Raw genomic sequence first — 24,497 nt, forward strand, 5'->3', positions numbered from 1 at the left:
TATTTCCTTTAAGCCACTTAAAAAATATATTTATTTATTTATATTTTTTGGCTGCGTTGGGTCTTAGTTGCGGCACGCGGAATCTTTCATTGTGGTGCGTGGGCTCTTGTGCGTGGGCTCTTTGTTGCAGCGCATGGGCACCTTTCTAGTTGTGGCATGCAGGTTTTCTCTTCTCTAGTTGTGGCATGCGGGCTCAGTAGTTGTGGCGCACAGGATTAGTTGCCCCGTGGCATGTGAGATCTTACTTCCCGGACCAGGGATCAGGGATCAAACCTGGTCCCCTGCATTGGAAGGCGGATTCTTTACCACTGGACCACCATGGAAGCCCCCTTAAAGCCATTTAAATAGAGCTCTTTTACAGATTAATTTTGGTAAGATATATACAAACATGCAAACAAACAGAGACCTCATAGTTCCCATTCCAAAGTTTTAGCCATGAATCAGGTACAACAATGTAAAATCCATCAGTTGCAAAAGAGGTAGAATTCAAATCGGGTTTCTGGTAGATGGAACAAATCAAGGTCACCTGTCTAGATGGTAATCCCTTTTAACTAATATTTATGAAAGACACTTAAGACTTCTATTTGTCCTTGACGAGTCAAGCTCCAAATTACCTACTCCCTTTCCTGAAATTTGCATTTCAAAAAGAAAGCAGAGATAAGGGTTCCTGGAGAAGATCAGGTAGAATATTTGCATCTCAAAGGCATGAAGAGAAAGGCATGTTCCTCCTAGGATGATTTTTTTCCCTTAAGGCCAGAAAAAAATTTTTCCCTCAATACTTACAAGCCTCTTAAGTAGGGGAGGTTTGGGGAGTGATAAAAGGATTTGTGGGTTTCGGATTATTTGGAGCCACACCTCTGGTCCTGTAAAGACTAGATTTGTAAAATAAGGACAGCTTTTTGTGTTTTCTCTCAAAGAATTTGGTGGCCACCTCAACGATACCAAAAGACTTGACACCTAGGTTGGAATGTTTCACTTTCCCTCATTTACCTTAGGGGAGAAGGCCCTCCCCCCCCCCCCCAAAATTCCTATCAGCTATGGTCAGTTTAGTCAGACTGGTGACCTCCTGTTTTGTTAATCTATTTGCAAACACTTTTGAGCATCCACCCTGGGTTTAAGAAATTTTCTAATTATGGCCCTCAGTTCGGCCTTTGATCTGAAGAGGCTGGCCTACAGCCTCACGTGGTCCCATTTCTAAAGGTAGCCTGACTATTTTTAGTCCAGTCCACTCATCCCATGGTTACCCTCTACTCGAATGCTACAGAGTGGAGGCATTTGTGGCATTATGTGGTTGTCTGGATTTGTCCACTCAAAGGCAAAGAGGTATTGGGAGTCTGGGTGCAGGGGGATGCTAGAGAAAGCATCCTTTAGGTATAGCACTGCGAACCAGTTTGCAGTCTCTGGGACTGGGGTCGATATGGTGTATGGATCAAGGACTGTCGGGTGAGGGTGAACTGGAACCGCTGCCTCATTAAGTGCCCTCAGGGCTTGAGCAAACCTGTATTCTCCACTGTTTCTTATGGGCAGAATGGGGGTATTACACAGAGATCGGCAGGGTCGTAAGAGCCCATGTTTTAAGAACTTGGTTATTAAAAGTTGGGTACCTGTTGAGCCTTGGGTCTCAAGGGACCCTGTCTCTTCCACGGGTAATCAGCATTGGGTTTTAACGAGACATGAACTGGGGGCACATTGGTAGCTTTGCCAGGACCTCAGTGTCCCAGGCAGTGAGGTTCACTTGAGATACAATATGGGGTGGAATGGAGACCTCCTCTGGCTTGAGACTGAGGCAGGTTCCCACAGCTGGGTGCCTTCTCTGTGAGGGTCTCCAAGTTGGAGTACTGTCTGGAATTTAGTGAGCAAGTCCCTTCACAGCAGGGGATGGGGCACTCAGACATGAGCAGAAACTGATGTGCAAGGGTAAAATTTCCTAGCAAGCAGCTGGTGGGGCGGGGGGTGGGTGTTCTGAATCACTTGGTTTGGGCCATCCATCAACCCCCGTTATCATACAGGATTGTACAAGGGTCCAGGGAAACCTGTTATCATACAGGATTGTACAAGGGTCCAGGGAAACCTGTTATCATACAGGATTGTACAAGGGTCCAGGGAAACCTGTTATCATACAGGATTGTACAAGGGTCCAGGGAAATCGGTCAGCACAGAGTGGACAGCCCCCGTATCTAATAAGAAAATAACTCGTACTGGCCATGTCAAGGGCTGCCCGAAGCTCCTCCGGAGACATGACCAGGAGTCCTTTGGGAGCCATGGAGGGTCCCAGGCCCCATCACTCTTTGGTCCTATCAGCCGTCATTGGTTTGGGAGCCCTGAGTTGCCTTTGGGACCGAAGGCAGTCCCACTTCCAGTTGTCCTTGTGTTTACACTTTGGACAGGGTACTGCTGGCCCTCTTCCTCATGGGTGACATTCATCTTCCTGGCTGCACTTCAAACAGATCCCTTCTTGGCAGGGCCGTGGCTCTGATCCAGGCCTCCTGGATCCTGTCGCTGCCGTGGGCTTTCTCAAGGGAGGGTAACCCTGAGTGGTGCAGGGGCGACGGCTGCGGCCAATAACTGTGCCTTTCGTTGTTGTCCCTGATGTCCCAAAAATGTAAGAAGGGAGTGTGCTGCCAGAGACTCTAGTGGGTGGAGCCCCTCAAGGGAGTGTCACAGAGATAAATCCTGATGGCAGTTTCGGAGATAGTATAATTGGCTTGATCCATGATGGCCTCCAACTCCAGGGCAAGGGATCACGGCAGAAGAGGTGTTTAATTAAGCAGGGGAAACTGGGCTTGTGGCTGTCAGGCCATGAGAAAGGGTCTGTTTGGCAAAGACAACGGTGGGGTCCCTGTGGGCACCTGAAATCTTTCTGAGAAAGAAAAAGAGAAACAAATAGAGCTGAAGGGTAGGGCTGGAGCTGTAGAGATAACAATACAAGGCAAAAGCTCCCCTCAGGATATGGTCTTTGTGCTGTTGAGGAGGGGCACCTCTTCACAGAAGTAAAACAGAGGTAACACCCCACCTGCTGGTAAAGCCGGCAAGGAGGCTGCAGGACCTGTAGACAGTCTAAGAAATCAGGAGGGGATGAGAAAAGGAGGATATAAGAGAAATCTGGGACAGGAGGGAAGGTGTACAACCAGGACACTTCCCAGGCCAGAGATCCGTAGGCCCACTGAGAAAGGAGCTCCACCACTACCTCTGCTCAGGGGTTGATAAAGTCCGAGACCGCCATGTGTGACCAGGGGTGCGGTGAGGCCATGAGCCCTGGGTGGCACCCAGGGAGGGCCGAGCCACAGATCTAGCTGGAGGCTCCTGTAGTGCCCCATTTGGGCCCCCTGATGCAATTCTGGCATTCTGGAACCAGGCTGAGACGAAGAACGAGTAAGGAGGCGGAATCGGGCTTGAGGAGCCGCGGATGGGAAACTCACCCAATCAGGTTGCCAATGGCTTGCCACGGTCTTAATTTGGAAGTCCGAGTGGTGGTCTCTGTGGATCATCTCGGGTCCAAAGAGATAAGAGTGATAGGGAGAATGAGGGAGATTGAGGGGAGAAAAGCCTTGGGCCCGGCAGGCTCCTTCAGGGCCAGAGTGCTGGTCTCTGCCCAATCTCGCAGGCAGCATCAGCCGCCACCTAAGGGCTACTTGAACTTTCAGGGCTCGGGACAAGTCCCGGTCACCCTCCGCAGAGGGGAGCCATAGCTCAGTAGGCGGATCAAGACTATGCCCTTTGATGCCCCTTTCGTGGTCGCCACAAAAGCTGTTGCAGGAGAATGGGGGAGTGAGAGAATAGTCATGTCTCAGGTCTCGCGTGATTTCCTGGGACGGGACAGACCAGCAAGTGAGGGTCCTTGGCGTCACACAGGAAAGAATTTAAGGGCGAGCCATAGTAAAGTAGAAGTGAGTTTGTTTAGAGAGATACGCACACATTCCTCAGGCAGAATGCAGTCCCTCTCAGGTGAGAGCAGCCCTGGGGTATGGAGTTTTAGTTTCTCTGGGCTGGGTAATTTCATAGGCTAACAAGTGGGAGGATTATCCCAATTATTTTGGAGAAGGGGCAGGGATTTCCAGGAATTGGGCCACTGCCCACTTTTTGGTCTTTTATGGTCAGCCTTTGAACTGTCTTGGTGCCTGAGGTGTGTCATTTAGATGCTAATGCATTACAGTGAGCATATAATGAGGCTCAAGGTCTACTGGAAGTTGAATCTTCCACTATCTTGGGCCTAATTGGTTCTAACCAGTTTTTATTGTATCCTCAAAGGCTGTGTCATTCTTTTGATGGTTTTGCTCTGCTCCTTCATTCCTGTCTCAGGAGGAACAACAAACTTCTCCTATCTTTATGACAGGAGGTAGTTTTGCAACTTAGAAGGAGGCTCCTACCCACCCACAGTCACTTGGAAATAGCTGTACTGGATCCTTCACATTTCCGTTTCAAAGAGATGGCTCCCAGGTTCTTGAGAACAACATTCCTGGGTCATAAATTTGACAAAAGACCTATCTAGTCTTCAAAAGGATTTATATACATTTCAAAGAGATGTTACCAAACTGAACTTGCATCTGCTCACCTGATGCACTGCAAAGCCAACCTACTGACACAGGGTTGTGGTGAAATAAAGTACAGCATTTACCGCCGGGCCAAGTAAGGAGAATGGCAGCTCATGCTCAAAAGACCCAAACTCCCCAATGGTTTTCAGGAGGGTTTTTAAAGATGATATTAAGGGTGAGGGTTCAAGGATGTGGGATCAACTCGTGACCATTCTTCTGATTGGTTGGTGGTGAGGTAACAGGGTAGTGTTTTGGGAATCTCAATTATCAATTTTTTGGCTCTAACCGGTCTGGGGTCTAAGACGTGCTGGTGGGCAGCATGCAGCTAACTTCTTCCACCTGGTGGGGGTTTTAGTTTCTGCAAAACAGTTCAAGGATACGACTCAGGATGTTACCTGTAGCCCTTGAGGAGGAACTAAAGGTTCTTAATTTGTTTATGGATAAATTATTATTTTATCTTGCTTGACTGCTTTCCTTTGTTTCTGCATTTTCTCACTTCTCTGATTAAATTTGCTTTTTGGAACTTGGGAAAGCTTAGGAGGCTAAAGCCTTTCTAAAAATAAGAAGCAGGGGACACGGGGGTGGGGGGGGTGTCTGTTCCCAGGAAGGTCCTGCAGGGTCCTGCTTTGTTTCAAAGAAGAGAAAGCACAAGTTTTCTAAAGTAAATGCTCAAAGAAAATGGAGGGGAGGGAAATCTCTTATTTAAACTGGGGAAATTAAGCCTTTTATTTTAAATTTGTATTTATCTTTACAATCTACTTCCTGCTTGATGCTCTAAATTCCAAAAATCCATGGGGGATCGGGGGGAGTGGAGGGCAGGGGAACTAGGGGAAGGAAGGGAGTCACTAGGCAAAAAAGCATTTGACAAAATCATTCTCACTACAGTTGATCCTCGAGGAGGATGAGTTTGAACTGTGCGGGTCGACTGGCATGAGTTTTTTGGGTTTTTTTTTCTATAAATACTTACTACAGTACTACACGATCCATTGTTGATTGAATCCTTGGATGTGGAACCACGGACACAGAGGGCTGATCTTAAAGTTGTAAGTGGATTTTTGACTTTGCAGGCATTGGGGCCCCCAACCCCCAAGTTGTTCAGGGGTTAACTTTATATGCATTGCAGTGCATGACTCCTGGAAATAACAGTGCTTCCTCTCTGAATTGTTATGGATCCCTACTCTCTCACTGTCTTACCCTGGACTTTTCCGAGTCAGCTTTGAATCCATTCACTGTGACATCAGCGACGTTTGTTGCAACATTTTGGAAATTGCTTGACATCGTAAGAGGTAAAGTGTTGTAGGTACGTTGAGAACGGAAAGATCAGGAGCTGCTAAAGAAAAAAATATTCAATGACACAGTAAGGCAGATTTTATTCAAGGGGGCGGGGACTATTTCAGTAGGTGTAGGGACCACTGCCACGGAATCTTGCAGTTGGGGATAGAGATTGGGCTCAACTCTGAACACAGCAGGAGCAGTGGAAATTTATAGCCAAGGAACATGGTGAGGTTGGTGGATGGAAAATTACTAAGAGGAAACATTCGGGGGGGTCAGGGTTTCTGACATCACATCAAGTTTCTGATGTGATGTCAGAAACTTGATGTTTCTGGCTAAACTGACCAGGCCTGGGTGATCAGACATCACCGAGGATCGTGGAGGATGAGGATCCAATCAGATATGGAGAATGGGGCGGGGGTGGGTGGGTGAGGGGTAGGGTTCTGTCTAAACTGACTTAGCAGGATTCTTGCTTAATTAAAGCCGACAACACAGAGACAAACAGGAAAGTCCAAAAGTCCGGCTTCCGTCAGGGAGAGAACCTTTGTCAGCTCTTTCCCTATATCGTGCAGCCCCTCGGTTTTTTAATTCTTAACAATGGTTTATATTATTGAGCCCTTACTGTGTGTCAGGCACAATGTCAAGTGTTTTACATACGTCTGTGAGTCCTCCCCACAGCCCTGCCAGGCAGATATAATTATCTCCAATTCAAAGATGAGAAGTATGAAACTCAATAAGTGAAGTGACTGGTCTAGGATTCTGTATGTGCAGAGTAATAGTGTCGGAGTTGGAACCCACGTTTTTCCTATTTAAATGACCACTGTGCTAACCTGTAAGTAGGACAATGCAAAAGTTAAGTATAGCAACAGAATCCACCCCTAGTCCTCCGTCTTCTCGGAAATCCCCGGCCTCTGGCCCGCAGCCCGGGCGGATGGCACCACGTTCCCTAGCCCAGGTGAGCAGGGGCACCTCGCCACTGTGCTGGGCGGGGCCCAGCCCGCTGCAGCCAATAGCGCGGGCGCCTCCGGGGGCGGGGCTCGCCCGGTTTCGCGCTCTCACTGGACGCCTCGGGGGCGGGGCTCGCCGGGATACGCGCTCTGATTGGGCGCTCCTGGGGCCGGGCCGGGCCGGGGCGGTGCGCGCCAGGTTCTGGTGCCTGCCTAACGCGCGGATCACGTGGCGGCGGGCGCGGGACTGCGGGTTCGGACTCCTGTCGCCGGCCGCAGCGAGGGGCGCGGTGTACCAGGTTGCACTTAACCGCGGCTCCGAGAAGCGGGGTCGGGTGAGTGCGGAGCGCCTTGCTGGTGCCTGGGGTGAGGGGCCCGGCGGAAGTGCGCGCGCGCGGCCCCGGGTCGAGACCCGTGCGGGCGGGGGGGGGGGCGGTGGCCTCGGCCGCAGCTGCGAAGGCTCGCTGCCCGTGCTGGCGGCCGCCTTGCTCGTGGAGCACTTTAGGTTTCGGTGCAGCGCGTCACCTCGCCACAGTATCCTCACGGCGGGGCTGCAGCCGAGTGCTGTCCTGTAGCCCATTTCGCAGGCGGGGAAGGCGAGGCTCGGAGAGGGCGGCGGGCCTGGGAGCCTCCCTGCGGCCTGCACAATGGCGGAGCCCGCGCGGTGCCGCTGCACGTGCGGTCGCCATACGGGGCGGGGCTGCGCCTGGCTTCCCCATCCCTCATCCCGGCCTAGGAGACAAGCACTGCCCTGTGGGGTTCTTGGCCCGGGGCCCTGCGCGTCGAGGTCCAGGAAGTTAAGCGACCCTTGGTCAGCTGAGGCCGACACAAACATGCGCTTCAGTCGGGCAGAGTTGGCGGACTGGAAACACCAGGTTCTTATGGACTCATAATTTTTTTACTTGAAGGAACATGCAGTGGACGTGGGCGATTGTGCTTTTATTTAGTGCAGTGTTACGGAAAAGAGTTGATTCCGACTCTCACTATTATAAGCCACTTAGTTTCTGAGCCTGTTTACTCCTTTATAAAGTAGGGAACACGGACAGATGGTAGTTCCCTCAGGAGACTTCTGGCTGGTCCCACTTGTGTGACAAAGGCCCAGGGAAGACCTGGGGGCATGGAGAGGCTGGTAACCTTGGCAAGTGAACTCACGTACTTGGACTGTTACCCTGGGGTTGAGGTGAGGATCATGCCAGAGGTGAGTGACATTTCTCCAGTGGAAGCACCAACAGTGTAACATAGTAACCGCTGCAGTGAGTTGTGTTTTCCTGGGGTGCTCAGCTGGGGTTACTGAGTGGTAGTAACCTGGCTCTAAGATCCCCAGGTGTCTTTCATAACAATAGTAGCTGCTGATTTTTGAGTAGTTACTCTGCCTGGCCCTGTCTGAGTGCTCTGTGTCTGGTACCTCATTTAACTCCCAACTAACTCAGAACTGTCGTCCCTGAGTCATATATGAGGGGACCGACAAACAGGTGTCAGCACCTGGGGCTGCACATTAGGAAGTGGGGGCGGGGCTTGAACCCCACAGGCTGCCTCTGCAATGAGTTCAGCACAGCTCCCCCGGGTGTGGTCTTCACCGTTGGGAAGTGGAGAATGGGAGGGGTCCAGCCCGTGAGATGTCCACCTGCTCTTCCATAAGGAACCTGGATCTTCTCCAGTTGGGTTTCTCTAGTTGTTAGTTTCAGACAGTTATTTCTCAAACAGGTGCATTGGGAAATAACTTGTCAGCTATGTACTGTCAAGGTGAGAATCTGTTCTCCCATCCCAGCTCTGGCCTTTGGGCCCTCAGATCTCATCTCCTGTGTCTCTGTTTTGTTCCTGATTTCTGCCCCTCAGCAAGTGAAACCTCTTCCCATTGTAGGGCCTTTGCTCTTGGTGATGGCTCTTTCCCCCCATCTCATAAGCTTGGCTCCTTTCCACTGTTCAGATCTTAGCTCAGGCACCTTCCACGGCCGGTCTACAGAAGCCCGCCACCCATTTATTGCCCTCATAACAGTCATCACCGCCTGAAGTTATCCCGTGTATTTCTTGTTTACTTTTTTAGAGCCTGCTTTTCATAAAAGCAGGGCCTCTGTCTTGCTGACCCTAGTATTCTTAGTGCCTAGCTCAGTGCCTGGGGTATAGGAGTCACTCAATAAATATTTGTTGAAGGAATGAATGAATCCATTGTAGGCTAATGGTAGTGAAGTAAAGCTCCTAAATACCAAAAGCTTATTTTGAATTAAACATAGAATTACTATATGATCCAGCAATTTCACTTCTGGGCCTATACCCAAAAGAATTGAAATCAGGGACTTGATATTTGTACACCCGTGTTCATAGCAGTGTTACTCACGATAGCCAAGAGGTGGGAGCAGCCCAGGTATCAGCAATGGATGGATGGATAAACAAAACATAGTCTATCCATACAATGGAGTATTACCCAGCCTTTAAAAGGAAGGAAATTCTGACACATGCTCCAACATGCGTGAACTTTGATGACATTGTGCTATGTGAAATAAGCCAAACACAAAGGAGAAATATTGTGTGATTTCATTCACATGACGTACCTGAAATAGTTAAATTCATAGAGATAGAAACTAGAATAGTTTTCACCCCAGGCTGGAGGAGAAGGGAACGGAGTATGTTTAATGGGGACAGAGTTTCAGTTTGGGAAGATGGAAGCGTTCTGGAGACGATGACGGGGATGGCTGCACGACAGTGTGAGTGTATTTAATGCCCCTGGACCGTGCACTTATATCACAGTTCAAAAAAGATGAGAGGAGTTCAAGGTGTACTGTTTCCCAGCCAACCTCCAGACTCGAAGAATAGATGGTAAGTATGTCTTCCCTAAATATAGTATCAGTTAAAAATGATCTTCCCTCTGATCTAAAAAAGCAGTCTCAGGATCTTTGTCTCACTTGTTTGCCAGCTATCTGGGCGTCCCTCAGCCCTGGCAGGCTGGCATATGAACTAACCATCACATTCAGGATCTTTGCTTTTCTTACTGTAGTTTAGAATACCCCAGGATATAATAGGTTATATCTATAATAGATATTATTGATTTAATTGAAACAAGTCAAAGAACCTTGAAGTTATTGTTTGAATAAAGAATTCAGGCTTCTTCGTGGTTTAAAAAAAAAAGCTTAAATTAGAACTCAAGTTGAGTGTGGACTGAGCACTCCATTTGGGGGATGACTTGACCCGAGTGGGAACAGGATACACGGTGGAAAACTCCCCCACGGGGTTTCAGTGAGAGCAGCGGGGCACTGCCCGCCTAGGAGGGGGCGCCGGCCGCACAGAGAGCCCTCCCCGGGGTCGAGAAGGAACTGGGACTCCGAGTTTGCAACTTGGCTAAGAGAAGGGATTGCAGAGAGGTCAGAGGGCCACAGGTGGTGACGGACGCTGAGCGAGACGAGCGAGACCACAGCTGAAGAGCAGAGAGCAGTTTCTTCCTGAGCAGAGCCGGTCTGAGTGCCTCTCAGGGACGGTTGTAGATCTGACTGTCCCGGGGGGAGGGCGGGGAGAGGGGGCTCCAAACGGACTTCAGTTACTTGGCGGTTGAGAAATACCTGCTCTGTGTTGCTTGCCACCTTTGAATCCTCTTTAACCTTGAGTAGTCGGTATTTAAAAGAAGCTTTTCTCTGAGATTCTAGGACCAGAGGGCCTGTTTTGTCTCTTGTGCTATTTCTGTGGGTTTGCCACCTGCTGAGGGCATGTGGGAAGCCAGGCTTGAGTTAGGAGGAGCCGTGGGCAGGGTGCCCAGAGCACCCACGTCTCTCCACTGCTGGCACAACGTGGATGAGGCCCCGGCACGGTGGCCTGTGCTGCTTCTGCTGCTGAAGCATTCGTGGCATTTAAGTCCCAGCACTCAATGTTGGGTTTGTGGGAGTGGCCGTATTTCTAATCACGCTGTGCTCGTGTTAAAATAACGACTGCTTCAAAAGCCCCAGTTAGGGATTTCCTGGTTAAAGTTTACTGATGGTGTCTTTTCAGCAGCTCTCCCAGAGATTAAGGAGGACCCCTGTGACTGGGAAACTATTAGCCTATTTATTTACTGGGTATATTTGTCTAGCAAATTATATTATCTGTACTTGTGTAGGAAGAACTGTGCTCTTTCTGCTGTGTCTCCCCTTTACTCTCGCCACTACCAGTCACAGCACTTCTGACACCAGACGGTTCCTTACCCAGCACTCCTGCCACACCAGCTGGTGTCTTACAGTTGAACTCAGTTCTGACACTAACCACACAGGTCAAGTGTTCCGTCCCAGCAGACAGCCTCCCCCGACCCACTTCAGGTGCCGTTGTGAGTATTGGGTCCCCAGGTGACCCACAGCTTCTGTCCGGCTTGCCTACAAATCCGAGGCTCCCAGGACCCCCCTGGATTGGAGCATTTGCTAGAGCAGCTCACAGAACTCAGGGAGACACTTAACGTTCACCGGTTTATTAAAGGATGTGACAGAGGACACAGATGAGCAGCCAGATGGAGAGAGGAGAGGCACGGGGCAAGGCCGGGGAGGGTCCCCGTGGAGTTGGGGTGCATCACCCACTCGGTGTGGAATGTTCACCCACCTGGTTCGCTCCCCGAACCCTGTGCTACTGGGATGTTATGGGGGCTTCTTCCTGGAGGCCTGATGGATCGTTAACCCCATTTCCAGCCCCCTCCCCTCTCTGGAGGCGTTGGGGCTGGCCGTGCGGGTGCTGCGAAGCTTCTCCTCGTGGTCTGGTCTTTCTGGTGGCCGGTTCCCATCCAGGAGCCCGCCCGGAGTCGCCTCATCAGGACAAAAGATACTCCCATCACCCAGGGAATCGCAGGGCTTTTAGGAGCAGAGACCTATGTATATATTATATATATTATATAGACACACCCAGCGCCCCATCTGGCGTCCTCTCCTCCGACAGCCACTGTCCAGACGGAGCCCGCCCCCAGCTCTAGTCCTCGTGACTCGGTCATCCACCTGCATTTAGGGCGCTTGCTCCATTTCCTGCTCGCCTCCCCCGGTAAGCGCCTCGGAGGTTCGGCCCGTTTGGTTCCCACTGTGCTCCCAATCCCAATGCCATGGCTGCTGCAGGCCTCCATCAAGTAATTGTTGAGGGAAAGGATTTGAAATGAAAACTTACCTAATTCATGGAGAGCACTGAAAAGCTGCCAACTATTGATTAAACGAGGTCAGTTCCTGTGAATATTTAAGCTCTCACTTGAGCAGAAATACCACTGAGCTCAAATGCTCGTTCTTTGTGGGAACGTATGTTAAGACACACGCCTGTCCAGGCGGCTGTACTGCAGTGATGCCGAATCCAGGCGTGTGCCTCTGACCGTGGTCCTTACGGGAGGCCTGGGTTCCAGCCAGCACGCGTGCGCTTTACCTGCAGCCCCGGCGGCGGGACGCTGGGCGCGTGGAGTGTGAGCTGGGGTCTGAGTCCGTCCTCCGTGGCCAGCGGGCTCTGCAGCCCTTGGCTAAGACACTTTCCTGAGTCTCATTTTCAGTGCTTGAAAAATGGAAGGAATAATGCATAAGCCAGCAATTCACTTGCTCATTTGGCAAATATTACTCCTGTATGGCTGTGCCTGGTACTGTGGGAGATTTTTAAAAAGTAACCTTCAGTCCTTGCCTTCAAGGAAGCTGGCTTAGAGCTAAGCCACAACTAGGATAAGTTCAGCTGTGAAGAGGGGATGTCGGGCTCCCCGAGGCTGGTTTGGCCTCTAGGCAAGGAGGGCGGATCTCCTGATGAACCGGTGACCAGCAGGGAGTCGCAGGCGGTCCCTCATGGTGGTTCTGCAACAGAGTCCTCGTGGTCTCCAGGTGGTTCTGGGGGCAAGGCTAACACGTGTGTCAGTACTTTGGCGACTCGGGAACTGACAGGTGGTACTGAGCTGTGACTGAGGGTTTTGTAATTATTTATTTTTGGCTGCATTGGGTCTTCGTTGCTGCGTACAGGCTTTCTCTAGTTGCGGCGAGCAGGGGCTACTCTTTGTTGCTGTGCACGGGCTTCTCATTGTGGTGGCTTCTCTTGTTGCGGAGCACAGGCTCTAGGCGCACGGGCTTCAGTAGTTGTGGCGCGCAGGCTCAGTACTTGTGGTGCACGGGCTTAGTTGCTCCGCGGCATGTGGGATCCTCCTGGACCAGGGCTCGAACCCGTGTCCCCTGCATTGGCAGGCGAATTGTTAACCACTGTGCCACCAGGGAAGCCCCAAGCTGTGACTGAGTTTAATGTTGGAAGTTTTCCCATTTTTAGGCGACTCTGAACCAGCGCGATGGCGACTCCCGTCAACGGAGCCCCCGTGGATGCCAACTTGTGGTCCTCGCATGAGAAGATGCTGGCGCAGCCCCTGAAAGACAACGACATGGAGGTGAGGTTGCGGGTCCTCTTGGATGTTCTGATGTTGGAGGCCCTTGTTCAGACCTCTAGTTCTCACTAGAAATAAACCGTGTTCGGGACAGCCTTGTGGTTTGGGTAAGAGGGCGGATTTATAGGCAGTGGCTGCAGAGTGGCTAAAAGTCCTTTGAGGGTAAATTTAAATATTTGAGTTTCTGCGAAGTGCGGAGCACTGTGCTGGCTGCTCCCGAGGAAAGGGGGAAAGGGGGACCGGTCGATCGTTGAGATTTGACCTTACATTTTTCCTTACCTTCGGAGGAGTATTTCTAGAAGCATCTTTTATTTACATATTTTTACAATAGCTTTATACGTGAGACGAGTGAATGCACTTACCGTACAAGTCACCCATTTAAAGTACACAGTTCAGTGGTTTTTAGGGTATTCACGATCACTTTTAGAACATGTTAATCCCTCCAAAAAGAAACCTCAAACCCATTAGCAGTCACCTCCATCCACCCCCCAAATTCCCACCCCTAGGCAACCACTGGTCTATTTTCTGTCTCTGTGGATTTATCTAAACATCTCTCTCTTTTTTTTTTAATTAATTAATTAATTAATTTGTTTTTGGCTGTGTTAGGTCTTTGTTTCTGTGCGAGGGCTTTCTCTAGTTGCGGCAAGCGGGTGCCACTCTTCATCGCGGTGCGTGGGCCTCTCACTATCGCGGCCTCTCTAGTTGCGGAGCACAGGCTCCAGATGCGCAGGCTCAGTAATTGTGGCTCATGGGCCCAGTTGCTCCGCAGCATGTGGGATCTTCCCAGACCAGGGCTCGAACCCGTGTCCGCTGCATTGGCAGGCAGATTCTCAACCACTGCGCCACCAGGGAAGCCCCCTAAACATCTTTTATTTTAAGGAAGGGGAGCAAGCAACAAGGTTCAGGAGGGAAAACTTGGTGAAGTGTAGGGATGAAAAGAACAAGATGGTATAGAATTTAAAATTCTGTGGGATACGTGTTTTAAGGATCATCTTCTCTTCCATCGTTTTGTTTTCCTTAATTCATTTTCTATTAATTCCTTCCCAGGTGCTAAAAGCTTTGAGGAAGATTTCCTCTGTTCCTTAGGTGCTGTGGGAATCACCTTAGTCCGGTTATGCTCGGCTTCGGAGGGCAAAGTATGAGTGTGTAATAGTGTCTCTTCTCTTTACTCGGTTATGGCTTTGATCAGAGCAAAACGTTCAACTGAAACGTCCCAGTGTTCAGCGCCTGTTTTCTTCTCGTCAGGTTTACAACATCATTAAGAAGGAGAGTAACCGGCAGAGGGTGGGACTGGAGCTGATCGCCTCAGAGAACTTTGCCAGCCGGGCTGTTCTGGAGGCCCTGGGTTCTTGCTTAAACAACAAGTACTCCGAGGGGTACCCGGGCCAAAGGTACGTGAGTGCCATCCAGGCCTGCCTCCGAGGCCGTGAATCAGGATGGAGTCTAAAACTGTGGAAATTTCAGAAAATAGCCAGGTTCTCAACAGCGGGGCCTTCTGTTTCCTCTCTTACAGTTCCCAGAGGGTGGCAGCACCAATGCTGTCAGGGCAGGATAGTCGGGGTCCGTTGGACCGTCCCCCTGGGGCCTTTCTGGAATAACAGCCAGGCCCGAAGGGGCAGCTGCCGGCTGTGGCTGAACCTCCAGAGGAATGTCAGTGCTTAGTGGAGGGTTGTGTGGGGAATCGCATTCGTAGCAGGAAGGGGACCCCGAAGTGAAAATAACCTCTCATACTAGAAAGCGTTTCAGCATTTTAAATGCTGGATCTACCTACCCAGTGATTTCGGTCAACTCTTTCACCGTGAGAACCACAAGAGGTCATGTTCGTTTTTGGTTTTTAGTACAGTTATCATCAGGCAGAGATGGTGATTCCAGAATTTAACATGAGGTTTTTGCAAATTTGTACACTTGTGTCCCAAAGGACACGGAAAAGGGAGGGTCACCTTGGAGTGGAGATGCCATTCTACACTGATTAGAGGGTCAGCACTTTTGGCCCCCGACACCCAACCCCCTGGGAGGGGCGGGGCAGGGCCGGGCAGCCAGAGGGCAGTGGTTGTGGGTCACAAACCTCCCTTACCTTGTCCCACGCGTCTCCTTCATTAAGCTGTTCCCAAGGCGAGTCCTTCATGATAGACCAGTGATCATAAGTAAAGCACTTTCCTGAGTCCCGAGTTGTTCCAGTGAATTATTGAACCTGAAGGGGTGAGGACCCCAGAATTTGTAGCCACCTTGGGCAGCAGTGCGGGTGGCCTGGTGACCGGGGACTTTCTCCTGACGTCTGAAGTGGGGGGCAGACTTGTGGGCCTGAGCCCTCAGCCCGTGGGTCCGTGCTGACTCTGGGTGGTCGGTGTCGGAACCAAGTGGAATCACTGGACACCTAGTTGGTGTCCGAGAATTGGCCGTTGATGTTGGAAAACCACACACACTCCAAACCCCAGGCTGCCCCGGGGGTTCCGGCATTTCCAGCTGACCTTGTAGAAAATGCTTCAGTGCCTCTGTACAGAGAGGTGTGGTACGGAAGCCTTGCTGCTTCCTGCCGGGGCTGAGGGCGCCGTGGCCACAGCAGTACCCACCCCACCCCCAGCCCTGTTCCCGTGACGACGTGAGTGAGGGGCATCCACTCTCTGGAGGGTCAAGTCGACTTGAAGGTCGTGGCTTGGATCCCAGGCCAAAACCGAATCCCTAGCCCAGAACAGAACGGGGCGCGCGGGGGCTGGTGAGGGGAGGAGGGGATGGAGGGGAAAGTGGGGGAGGGGAGGAACAGCAGCCGGGGCTGCGTTTCCGCTCCCTGAGCACTCGCTGACTTTCTTCACCCCCCAGCCTCATTTTCTCGCATTTTAGCAGCGCGAAGCGTGGTCACACGCCCTCATTTTTAGGTATCCACAGCCCGACCACAAAGTCAGCATGCTCACCCCTTTTGAGATAAGGAATTGGGGAATACGTGACGGAAGCTGCTCCAGTCCGATGGGCCCTGTTGCCACGTGGCTCCTGCCACAGCTCCCGGCTGCCTCTGTGGGAGGCTTGCAGTGACCTCAGATCCCGTCCTTCTTTGCTCCCCTGGAAAATGGTGCAGCCTGACATCCTGCCCCTCCACAGCTCTGTCCCTGGCGTGGGCTGCTCTCCTGCGAGCTGTGGGAGACCAGGCCCTTTGGGTCACAGAGCAGGGAGTGTGAGGCGGAAGGCACCCTCCAGATCAGTCCGTGAAGCCCCTTTCAGCTGCAAGACTAGTTCTGTGGTTTTCAGTTCCTTCCCTGAACCAAATAAGACTGTCGTTAAAAACTTAAATAGGTGTGTAGATAATTAACTCATTTATTCATGGTAAAGTACTCTTTTAAGAGGTGATTATTAACCATTTTCATTTTCATGTTTTGTTAGTAACGTCAGTTAACCTTTTGGAACATTATTAGTGATCAGGGTTAATATTTGAAAACAATATTGATCTAGCATTAACAGCTGCCTGATACAAGTTGAAAAACAAAGTTCTGGTTTTTATTTTCTATCACAGTTTTATTGAGATGTAATATGTGTGCCGTTCAGGCCCCCCAGATAAAGTGCTCAATTCTGTGGCCCCGAAGAGTATGGTAGAAGGGTATCGGGACTTTGTCCCATTCCTGACACAGCTCCCAAGTCCTTTGAGCAGCTTTTGTTACTCATGATGAGCCCTTCCCACCGAGCCTAGTGTGTGTTAAGGGGGTGACACTTGGTGGCCCCTCGAGCGCTTCGGGATGAGGGCTGGTGGCCTGACTGGAGAGCTGGAGACCCAGTCAGTCGCGGCAGCCGATCTCACCGGTCAGGCCTCACAGAACCCTGAGCAGCGGGGCTTGGGGACCGTCCTGCCTGGCAGACACATCACGGTGCTGGGAGGGTGGCGCCTGGGGGGAGCGTGGAAGCTCCAAGCCCCTTCCCCATACCCTGCCCATGCATCTCTTCATTTGTCCTGAGCTGTGTCCTTTATTTTATTTATTTTTTTATCTTTTGAATTTATTTTGTTTATTTATTTTTGGCTGCATTGGGTCTTCATTGCTGCGCGCGGGCTTTCTCTAGTTGCAGCGAGCAGGGGCTACTCTTTGTTGTGGTGCGCGGGCTTCTCATTGCGGTGGCTTCTCTTGTTGAGGAGCACGGGCTCTAGGTGCACGGGCTTCAGTAGTTGTGGCACACGGGCTCAGTAGTTGTGGTGCGCGGGCTCTAGAGTGCAGTCTCAGTAGCTGTGGTGCATGGGCCTAGTTGCTCCGCGGCATATGGGATCTTCCCAGACCAGGGCTTGAGCCCATGTCCCCTGCGTTGGCAGGCAGATTCTTAACCACTGTGCCACCAGGGAAGCCCAAGTTGTGTCCTTTATAATTTACCGGGAACAGTAAGTAAAGTGCCGCCCTGAGTTCTGTGAGTCCTTCTAGCAATTGCTGGACCTAAGGGGGTGTTACCGGAACCCCAGGCTCATCACACAGAATGGGGGGGCCCGAACCTTGCAGGTCCTGTAGGTCTGGCGCTAACTCGGGGCAGCTAGGTCAGAGCTGAACTGTAGGGCAACAGGGTTGTCAGAGCTGGTCGGTGTGAGGAAAAAAACCTACACGTTTGGTGTCTGAAGTGTTGTGAGTACAAACCTCACATTCCCCCTCTTTAGTGTGGTAGTAAAATACACATACCGTAAAAGTTACCATTTTTAAGTGAAAACTTCAGTGACATTAAGTACACTCTTGATATGGTGACCATCCGTCTCCAGAACTTTTTCATGTTGTGAAAGCAAAGCTCTGTACCCGTGAAACAGTAACTCTGGCCAACAGGCACACGCAAGATGTTCAGCATCACTAACCCTCGGGGAAATGCCAAGCAAAACCACGGTGAGAGACCACCTCACACCCCCTAGGATGGCTACTATCAAAAACACAGAAAGTGACAATTGTTGGCGAGGATGTGGAGAAACTGAAGCCTTGTGCACTGTTGGTGGGAATGTGAAACGGTGCCGCCACTATGGAAAACAGTATGGAGTTTCCTTAAAAAAAACTAAAAATAGAACTATCATATGATCCGGCAATCCCACTCCTGGGTGTTTAGCCAATAGAGTTGAAAGCAGGACTTCAAATAGATGATTGTACACCCATGTTCATTGCAGTGTTATTCACAAGAACCAACAGGTGGAAGCAACCCAAGTGTCCACTGATGGATGAGTGGAGACACAAACTGTGGTCCATCCATACAGTGGAATGTCCTTCAGCCTCAAAAAAGAAGGAAATCCTGACACTTGTTCCAACGTGGATAAACCTTGAGGACATTACGCTCAATGAAATAAACCAGTCACAAAAAGTCAAATACTGTATGATTCCACGTAGATGAAGTTCCTGGAATTGTCACAACAAAGTAGAACCGTGGTTTCCAGGGGCAGGAAGGGGGTGGGGAGCTGTTGTTCAGTGGGTACAGAGTTTCAGTTTTGCAAGATGAAAACGTTCTGGAGATCTGTTACACAGCAAAGTGAACATACTTATCAATGTAACGCTAGTGAACTGAATGCTTAAAAATGGTTAAGACGGCAAATTTTATGTTATGTGCTTTTCAGTATACTCAAACAATGTATATACATGTAGTTTAAAATTTTTAGAGCTGTTTGTGACCACAAGGCCTAAGTGTTAAAAATTTCTTCTGGATTGAGTTATTACAAGTATTAGTATACAAATGATAAATACAAACGCATGATAAATTTTGATACGGAATTACTCAACCAAAAGTAAAATTTTATTAGAATGCAACCACTGTTCCCCACCCCGCCCCTGTGAATTGACTCCTGTGGGCACCTTACATAGGTGATCACACAGCCGTGACAGTGTCCCCAAGGTCCGTCCGCCCCTCCTCACAGATGGGCAGACACAGCCCCCTGGGCGCTGGCGGAAGCTGTCACGTGGGTTCAGGGTGCGCGTTCTCACCCTTGCTCCTCCGTCCTCAGTGCAGAGGTGGGCTGCGTGGGCCCACGTCCCCTGCCTTCCCCGCAGGTACTATGGCGGGACGGAATTCATCGATGAGCTGGAGGTCCTCTGTCAGAAGCGAGCGCTGCAGGTCTATGGCCTGGACCCCCAGGGCTGGGGAGTCAACGTCCAACCCTACTCAGGTAATCACCACGTCCAGACAGCCTGGGCAGCCCCGTTCTGCCAGCCTCCCGGGGATCCCGCTGGGCTTGGGGTCTTCCCCCATCGCCCTCGGCTGCTAGCTACACGAGCGCCTCCCGGGCAGCCCCCATCTCTGAACGTCCCCACCAGGGGCACCTGGGGCCAGAGGAGTGCATCGCGGCCAGGCCTGTTCTGGCCACCCTGGTCGACGGCCTTGTGGGCAGGAGTAATCGCACCTCCCTGGTCTGCCCGCTCCAGGCTCCCCCGCAAACTTCGCGGTGTACACAGCCCTGGTGGAGCCCCATGGCCGCATCATGGGCCTGGACCTGCCCGACGGGGGCCACCTGACCCACGGGTTCATGACCAACAAGAAGAAGATCTCCGCTACGTCCATCTTTTTCGAATCTATGCCCTACAAGGTACAAGTGCGTCTCTCCGTAGCTCCACAGCCCGTTCTCAAAGCCTCCAGCGCTGGGCGCGCCCGTGGGAATACGGAGCTTCGTTCCCAGGCACCTCAGGAAGTACCCCTGTCAGTGTCGTTTCCCTGCCCTGGGGACCCTTGGGCGCTCAGGGCTCGCAGGGGACGGAGCGCTAGGGGCTGAGCTGAGGTGCAGGGAGACGGGCGGGGAGGCGACTGCCCAGGGCTTTCAGGCGCAGTCAGGGTGCTGGCTGGTCCAGAACCGGGGAGAGGGGCGACAGCCAGACCCCCAGGGGTGGCCCCGGCACACAGCCCTCCACGCCAGCTGAGTCCCTGCAGCTGGGGGGCTAGAGCCGGGGCTGTGCGGCCACCCATGCCTGGCATGGTGAGAGTAGCCTGTGTCTACACCCCCGCCCCCGCCAGACTTGACTTCAGCCAGCTGCACCCAGTACCCGCCTGTGCCTGGCATGGGACCGGCCCTCGTCATCATAAACAGTGTGGTCAAAAACCACATGTAAGGTTGGTGGGCTCGTGGAGGCGTGGCGACTTATCAACGGGGATGACCAGAGTGGGGTGGACGGCAGGTAACCTGCATCCTGGCTTGTGGTGCGGTCGTGCACAGGGTGCTGCTTCCTTGTGTCCGGACCCGTCTCCGGTGTTTCTTGTCGAATGGCCGTTCCTGGTCATTTCCTCGTGCCCCCACCCATCGAGCCACCGAGCCACGCAGCATTACGCTTGCTGACCTAACTTTGCTCTTCGAAAAATCCAGCCAGCGGGGTCCCTCCCCTGCCCGCCGGGCTGCCTCCCTGCCGGGCCCCTCCCCAGCCCCTGCCCTCCCCGCGGGACTGTCACCTCCCGGCAGTCACCCCGCACGGGCAGACAGAGGAGCCGCAGCAGGAATCCCTCCTCTCCCCTTCTTGTTGCTGCTCTGGCCCCTCTGTAGTTTGTGACGAATGCCTGTGAATCCTTCTAGGAGCTGTTGTATTGTTGAATTTTCAAGATTTATAAGATACAAAAAACCTTTTTAAAAAATCCCACAAATTTAAAAAGCAAAATGTGGAGGGAGAGAGTAGCAGCAGATTTTTTTTTTTTTTTTGGTAATTAATCTCTTTTAAAACTTTTTTAGAATTATGTCCAATTTTTTACTGTGGGTCAGCTGTTGATTTTTTATTAAGACAGCAGTTTCTTCACCGAGTTCAGGTGACTGAGGAGGAACCGGTTCATGCCCTTGAAACAAAGCCCCAGACCAAGCCCCCGAGCACCCTTCAGCCGGTCCCAGCACGTCTCACACAAGCTCTGTAACCGTGCTAAGCTGTAGGCACCTTTTTCATTTGGAAAGGGCGCCCACCCAACCTGAATCCTCCCCCTCCCTGGGGGCAGGGGCTTCCAACCACCTCCTCCCCGGGGGCTCCCATGCCCCTGAAGTCTCCCTGCAGTGACCCCTCTGTGGTTGTGTCCACTCCCCAACACAAATGCTTTAACACAACTTTAATAAACTGGAATTACTAAGAAATGTGTTCCCCCCGCCCCCCGAAAAAAAAGTCTTTGTGTTTTACACGCTGCACATGGATCCGTGGTCTGCTGGGAAGGGATTTCTGTGTATGGGGTGAGGTCGGCGCCCAGGTGACAGGTGGGCACCCACCTGGCCTAGTGCCGCGACCGGAAGACCTCCTTCCTGCAGGGCCCCCCGTCCTCACCAAGCGGGTGGCCTTCCAGCACAAGGGATTCTGCTTCTGGGATCAGTTCTGTCCATCAGATCGTCCTGCAAGCACGCGCTGCCTTAATTACTCTTTTTAGGTGTTTTAAAGTTTTTCTCAATAGTGCTTTGTGCAGAGGTCTTGTTCATCTTTTGTTAAATATTTTACAGTTTTTCGAAACTAATGTAATGATGTTATTAAAATTTCGTTTTCTGTTTTTTCCCGCTTATATATATATACACAAATGTAATTGACCTTTGTTTTTCAGCCCTGTGTCCGGGGGCCTTGCTGATCTATTACTGGTTCTAAGGGGCTCACCTCTGGTGCCCAGGCCTTCGTGGTGCACAATCGAGGTGTCTGAGTAGCGTCAGCCTGGGTGGCCTTTGGGTCCCCGAGCCTTTCTCTCTTCTTTTCGCCTCATGTGTCTGGACTAGACGGACATAGGGTGAGGCGGCGGGGCCTTCGTACCTGCACACGTGCTGCATGTTTGTCCCTCTGTTTCCTTCTGCGGCGAGTCAGGAGCAGGGCTCGCTCTTCCCCCAGGACCCCCAGGGCATCCTGTCTGAGAGCCATGATGCCTGGTTGCCTAAGCGCTTGTGCCCCGTCTCGCCCTCAAGTCCTGGTTGGCAGCGAGGGGAGCAAAGAGCTCTGGCCAGGTGGAGGGAGTCCTCTTACCCTCGACAGCCGGGCAGGAGGAAGTGGCCCAAGCCCCGGTCTCCGTGCCGTCCACAGGTGAACCCCGACACCGGCTACATCAACTACGACCAGCTGGAGGAGAACGCCCGCCTCTTCCACCCGAAGCTCATCATCGCAGGTGAGGAGCCCGGCGGGGCCCCAGCCTCTCACAAACAAGCTTGTGTGCTGTTCCCACCCTGTCCTCACTCCCTGCTGGTTTCTGCCGCGCAGCTGAGCTGCTTGGGTCTATTTCCTTTTCTCTCAGGACCGTCAGTCCTGCACTGTTCCCCAGAAGCATCTGGACATGTTGGCCTCTGCCTAGTTGGGCTGGTAATGGCCGGGGGCCGCCCCAGCCACGCGACACAGGGGCAGAGAGCAGGGTGTCGCCTTTGGCACAGGCGGGATTTGCAGGCGTCCCTCGTTTCCATCCTCAGGCCTTAGAGGGGGCAAGGCTGGCTTTCAGACGCTGTGCCCAACTGAGGCGGCTCTGCTCTCGAGTTGACTCAGCGTCACCCTTGCCGTCTCAGGGACCAGCTGCTACTCCCGGAACCTGGACTACGCCCGGCTGCGCGAGATCGCTGACGACAACGGGGCGTACCTCATGGCCGACATGGCGCACATCAGCGGGCTGGTGGCGGCCGGCGTGGTGCCCTCCCCCTTCGAGCACTGCCACGTGGTGTCCACCACCACCCACAAGACCCTGCGGGGCTGCCGCGCCGGCATGATCTTCTACAGGAAGGGTGCGCTCCTGGCGGGGCCGGGGCTGCCTTTCTTCTTGGGGCCCACGGTCGGTTTAGGGAGCCGGGAAGACTGACCCCGATGCTGTAACGAGCAGGAAGCCCTGAGCCCAGCTGTCCAGGTCGGGGGAAGGGGGAGGGGAAGAGCGTCCTGGGGGCCAGCGTCCTGTGGCTCAGCTTACCCTGTTGAGTGGAAGACGCTGGGGTGACAGGAGGGTGTGCGTGGCTGGCGGGGCTCCAGGAGACCTCGCCGTGCGGCGTTATTTTGGTGAACTTACTGTAGCATGTTTCTCCCAGAGAAAGACTCAGTAATCAAACCGTAAGACACTGATGTGTAAACCATAGTAGGAGTTTGTCGTTTGAGTGAGGAATTTCTCCTTCCCATGATGGAGCCTACGTGTATGTGTTCCCTTATTTGGGATTCCCATTCCTGAGAAGCAGGATTAGGGTCCCATAGTCTTCAGTCCCGGTGCACTAACCTCACGTCAGCAGAGAGAACCCCACTCTGGTGACCGCATCTCTCTTTACCCCCTGCGGGACCCCCTTGCTCAGCCGCTGGCCAGGACTGGATACACCACGTGCCCACTGGGCTTCTCAGGGCCCTGCTGCCTCTGTGCCCCTCAGAGGCCCCTCCTCAGCTGTGTTCAGGTTTCTGAGGCAGGCGGCCTTTCCCACCCGCTGGGGAGACATTTGTTTTCCCCACTGTATGTTGGTGATGTTCGATTGACCCTCCAGGCAGAGCAAGTCCTGGCTCTGCCACGGATGTGCTGTGTGATCTTGGGCTAGTTGTGCAGCCTCTCTGAGCCTCAATTCCTCACCTCCAGAGTAGGGATCGTAATAATTGTACCTGTCCCTGGGGACTGCTGTTGCGAGGATTGAATGAATGAATTTAGGGAAACTGCTCAGAGCAGTTCCTGCCTCACAGGAAGCTCCATGGAGACACTGGCAGCTCCTATTACTGGTCCTTAACTTTTCTCAGAAAGGAAGCTGCTTCTCCGTTTCTGGCCAAATGAGTCACGTCTCCCCCAAAGGAGTCATCTTGGAAGACTGCTCTCTCGGATAGTTCTTTGAGGAAATATGCCCAAGGTGTATTCTTTATTACTCTCTCAGTGGAGGGACATTTTCATCCTTCCTTTCATCTCTTTTTTTTTTTTTTGGCTGCGTTGGGTCTTCGTTGCTGCACGCGGGTTTTCTCTAGTTACGGTGCACGGGCTTCTCATTGCACGGGCAAGCACGGGCTCTAGGCACGTGGGCTTCAGTAGTTGTGGCGTGCGGACTCAGTAGTTGTGGTGCACGGGCTCAGTAGTTGTGGCTTGCAGGCTCTAGATTGCAGGCTCAGTAGTTGTGGCACATGAGCTTAGTTGCTCCGTGGCATGTGGGATCTTCCCGGACCAGGGCTCGAACCCGTGTCCCCTGCACTGGCAGGTGGATTCTTTTTTTTTTTTTTTTTTTTTTTATGATTTTTAGAAATTTCATGTAATGTCTGAAACATTTATATTAACATGTTTCCATACAAATAACCCAATGAAAGTTTAGTATTAGTTGTTTTGTTTGTTTTTTTATACTGCAGGTTCTTATTAGGCATCAGTTTTATACACATCAGTGTATACATGTCAATCCCAATCGCCCAATTCAGCACACCACCATCCCCACCCCACCGCAGTTTTCCCCCCTTGGTGTCCATATGTCCATTCTCTACATCTGTGTCTCAACTTCTGCCCTGCAAACTGGCTCATCTGTACCATTTTTCTAGGTTCCGCATACATGCATTAATATACGATATTTGTTTTTCTCTTTCT

At 51.9% G+C, this 24,497-nt stretch overlaps 1 protein-coding gene across 5 annotated transcripts in view; it reads left to right on the forward strand.

Moving 5' to 3' along the window:
• SHMT1 (serine hydroxymethyltransferase 1) overlaps positions 1-24,497 on the forward strand; it is a 62,647-nt gene that overhangs the window by 27,553 nt on the left and 10,597 nt on the right. For 2 of the 5 annotated variants that reach the window (XM_082374116.1, XM_082374120.1), the window contains exons 1-7: positions 6,933-7,086; positions 12,968-13,082; positions 14,325-14,470; positions 19,058-19,173; positions 19,430-19,590; positions 22,019-22,100; positions 22,489-22,701. In XM_082374116.1, coding sequence (XP_082230242.1) covers positions 12,987-13,082; positions 14,325-14,470; positions 19,058-19,173; positions 19,430-19,590; positions 22,019-22,100; positions 22,489-22,701 — 814 coding nt within the window. In that variant the 5' untranslated portion in view covers positions 6,933-7,086; positions 12,968-12,986. Of the gene's footprint in view, positions 1-6,932; positions 7,109-7,924; positions 7,950-12,967; positions 13,083-14,324; positions 14,471-19,057; positions 19,174-19,429; positions 19,591-22,018; positions 22,101-22,488; positions 22,702-24,497 lie in introns of those variants that run through there. The other 3 variants (XM_082374117.1, XM_082374119.1, XM_082374118.1) reach the window with 3 other exon arrangements.

The sequence above is a fragment of the Balaenoptera borealis genome (assembly GCF_965194805.1).
Source record: "Balaenoptera borealis genome assembly, chromosome: 20".
Lineage (NCBI taxonomy): Eukaryota > Metazoa > Chordata > Mammalia > Artiodactyla > Balaenopteridae > Balaenoptera > Balaenoptera borealis.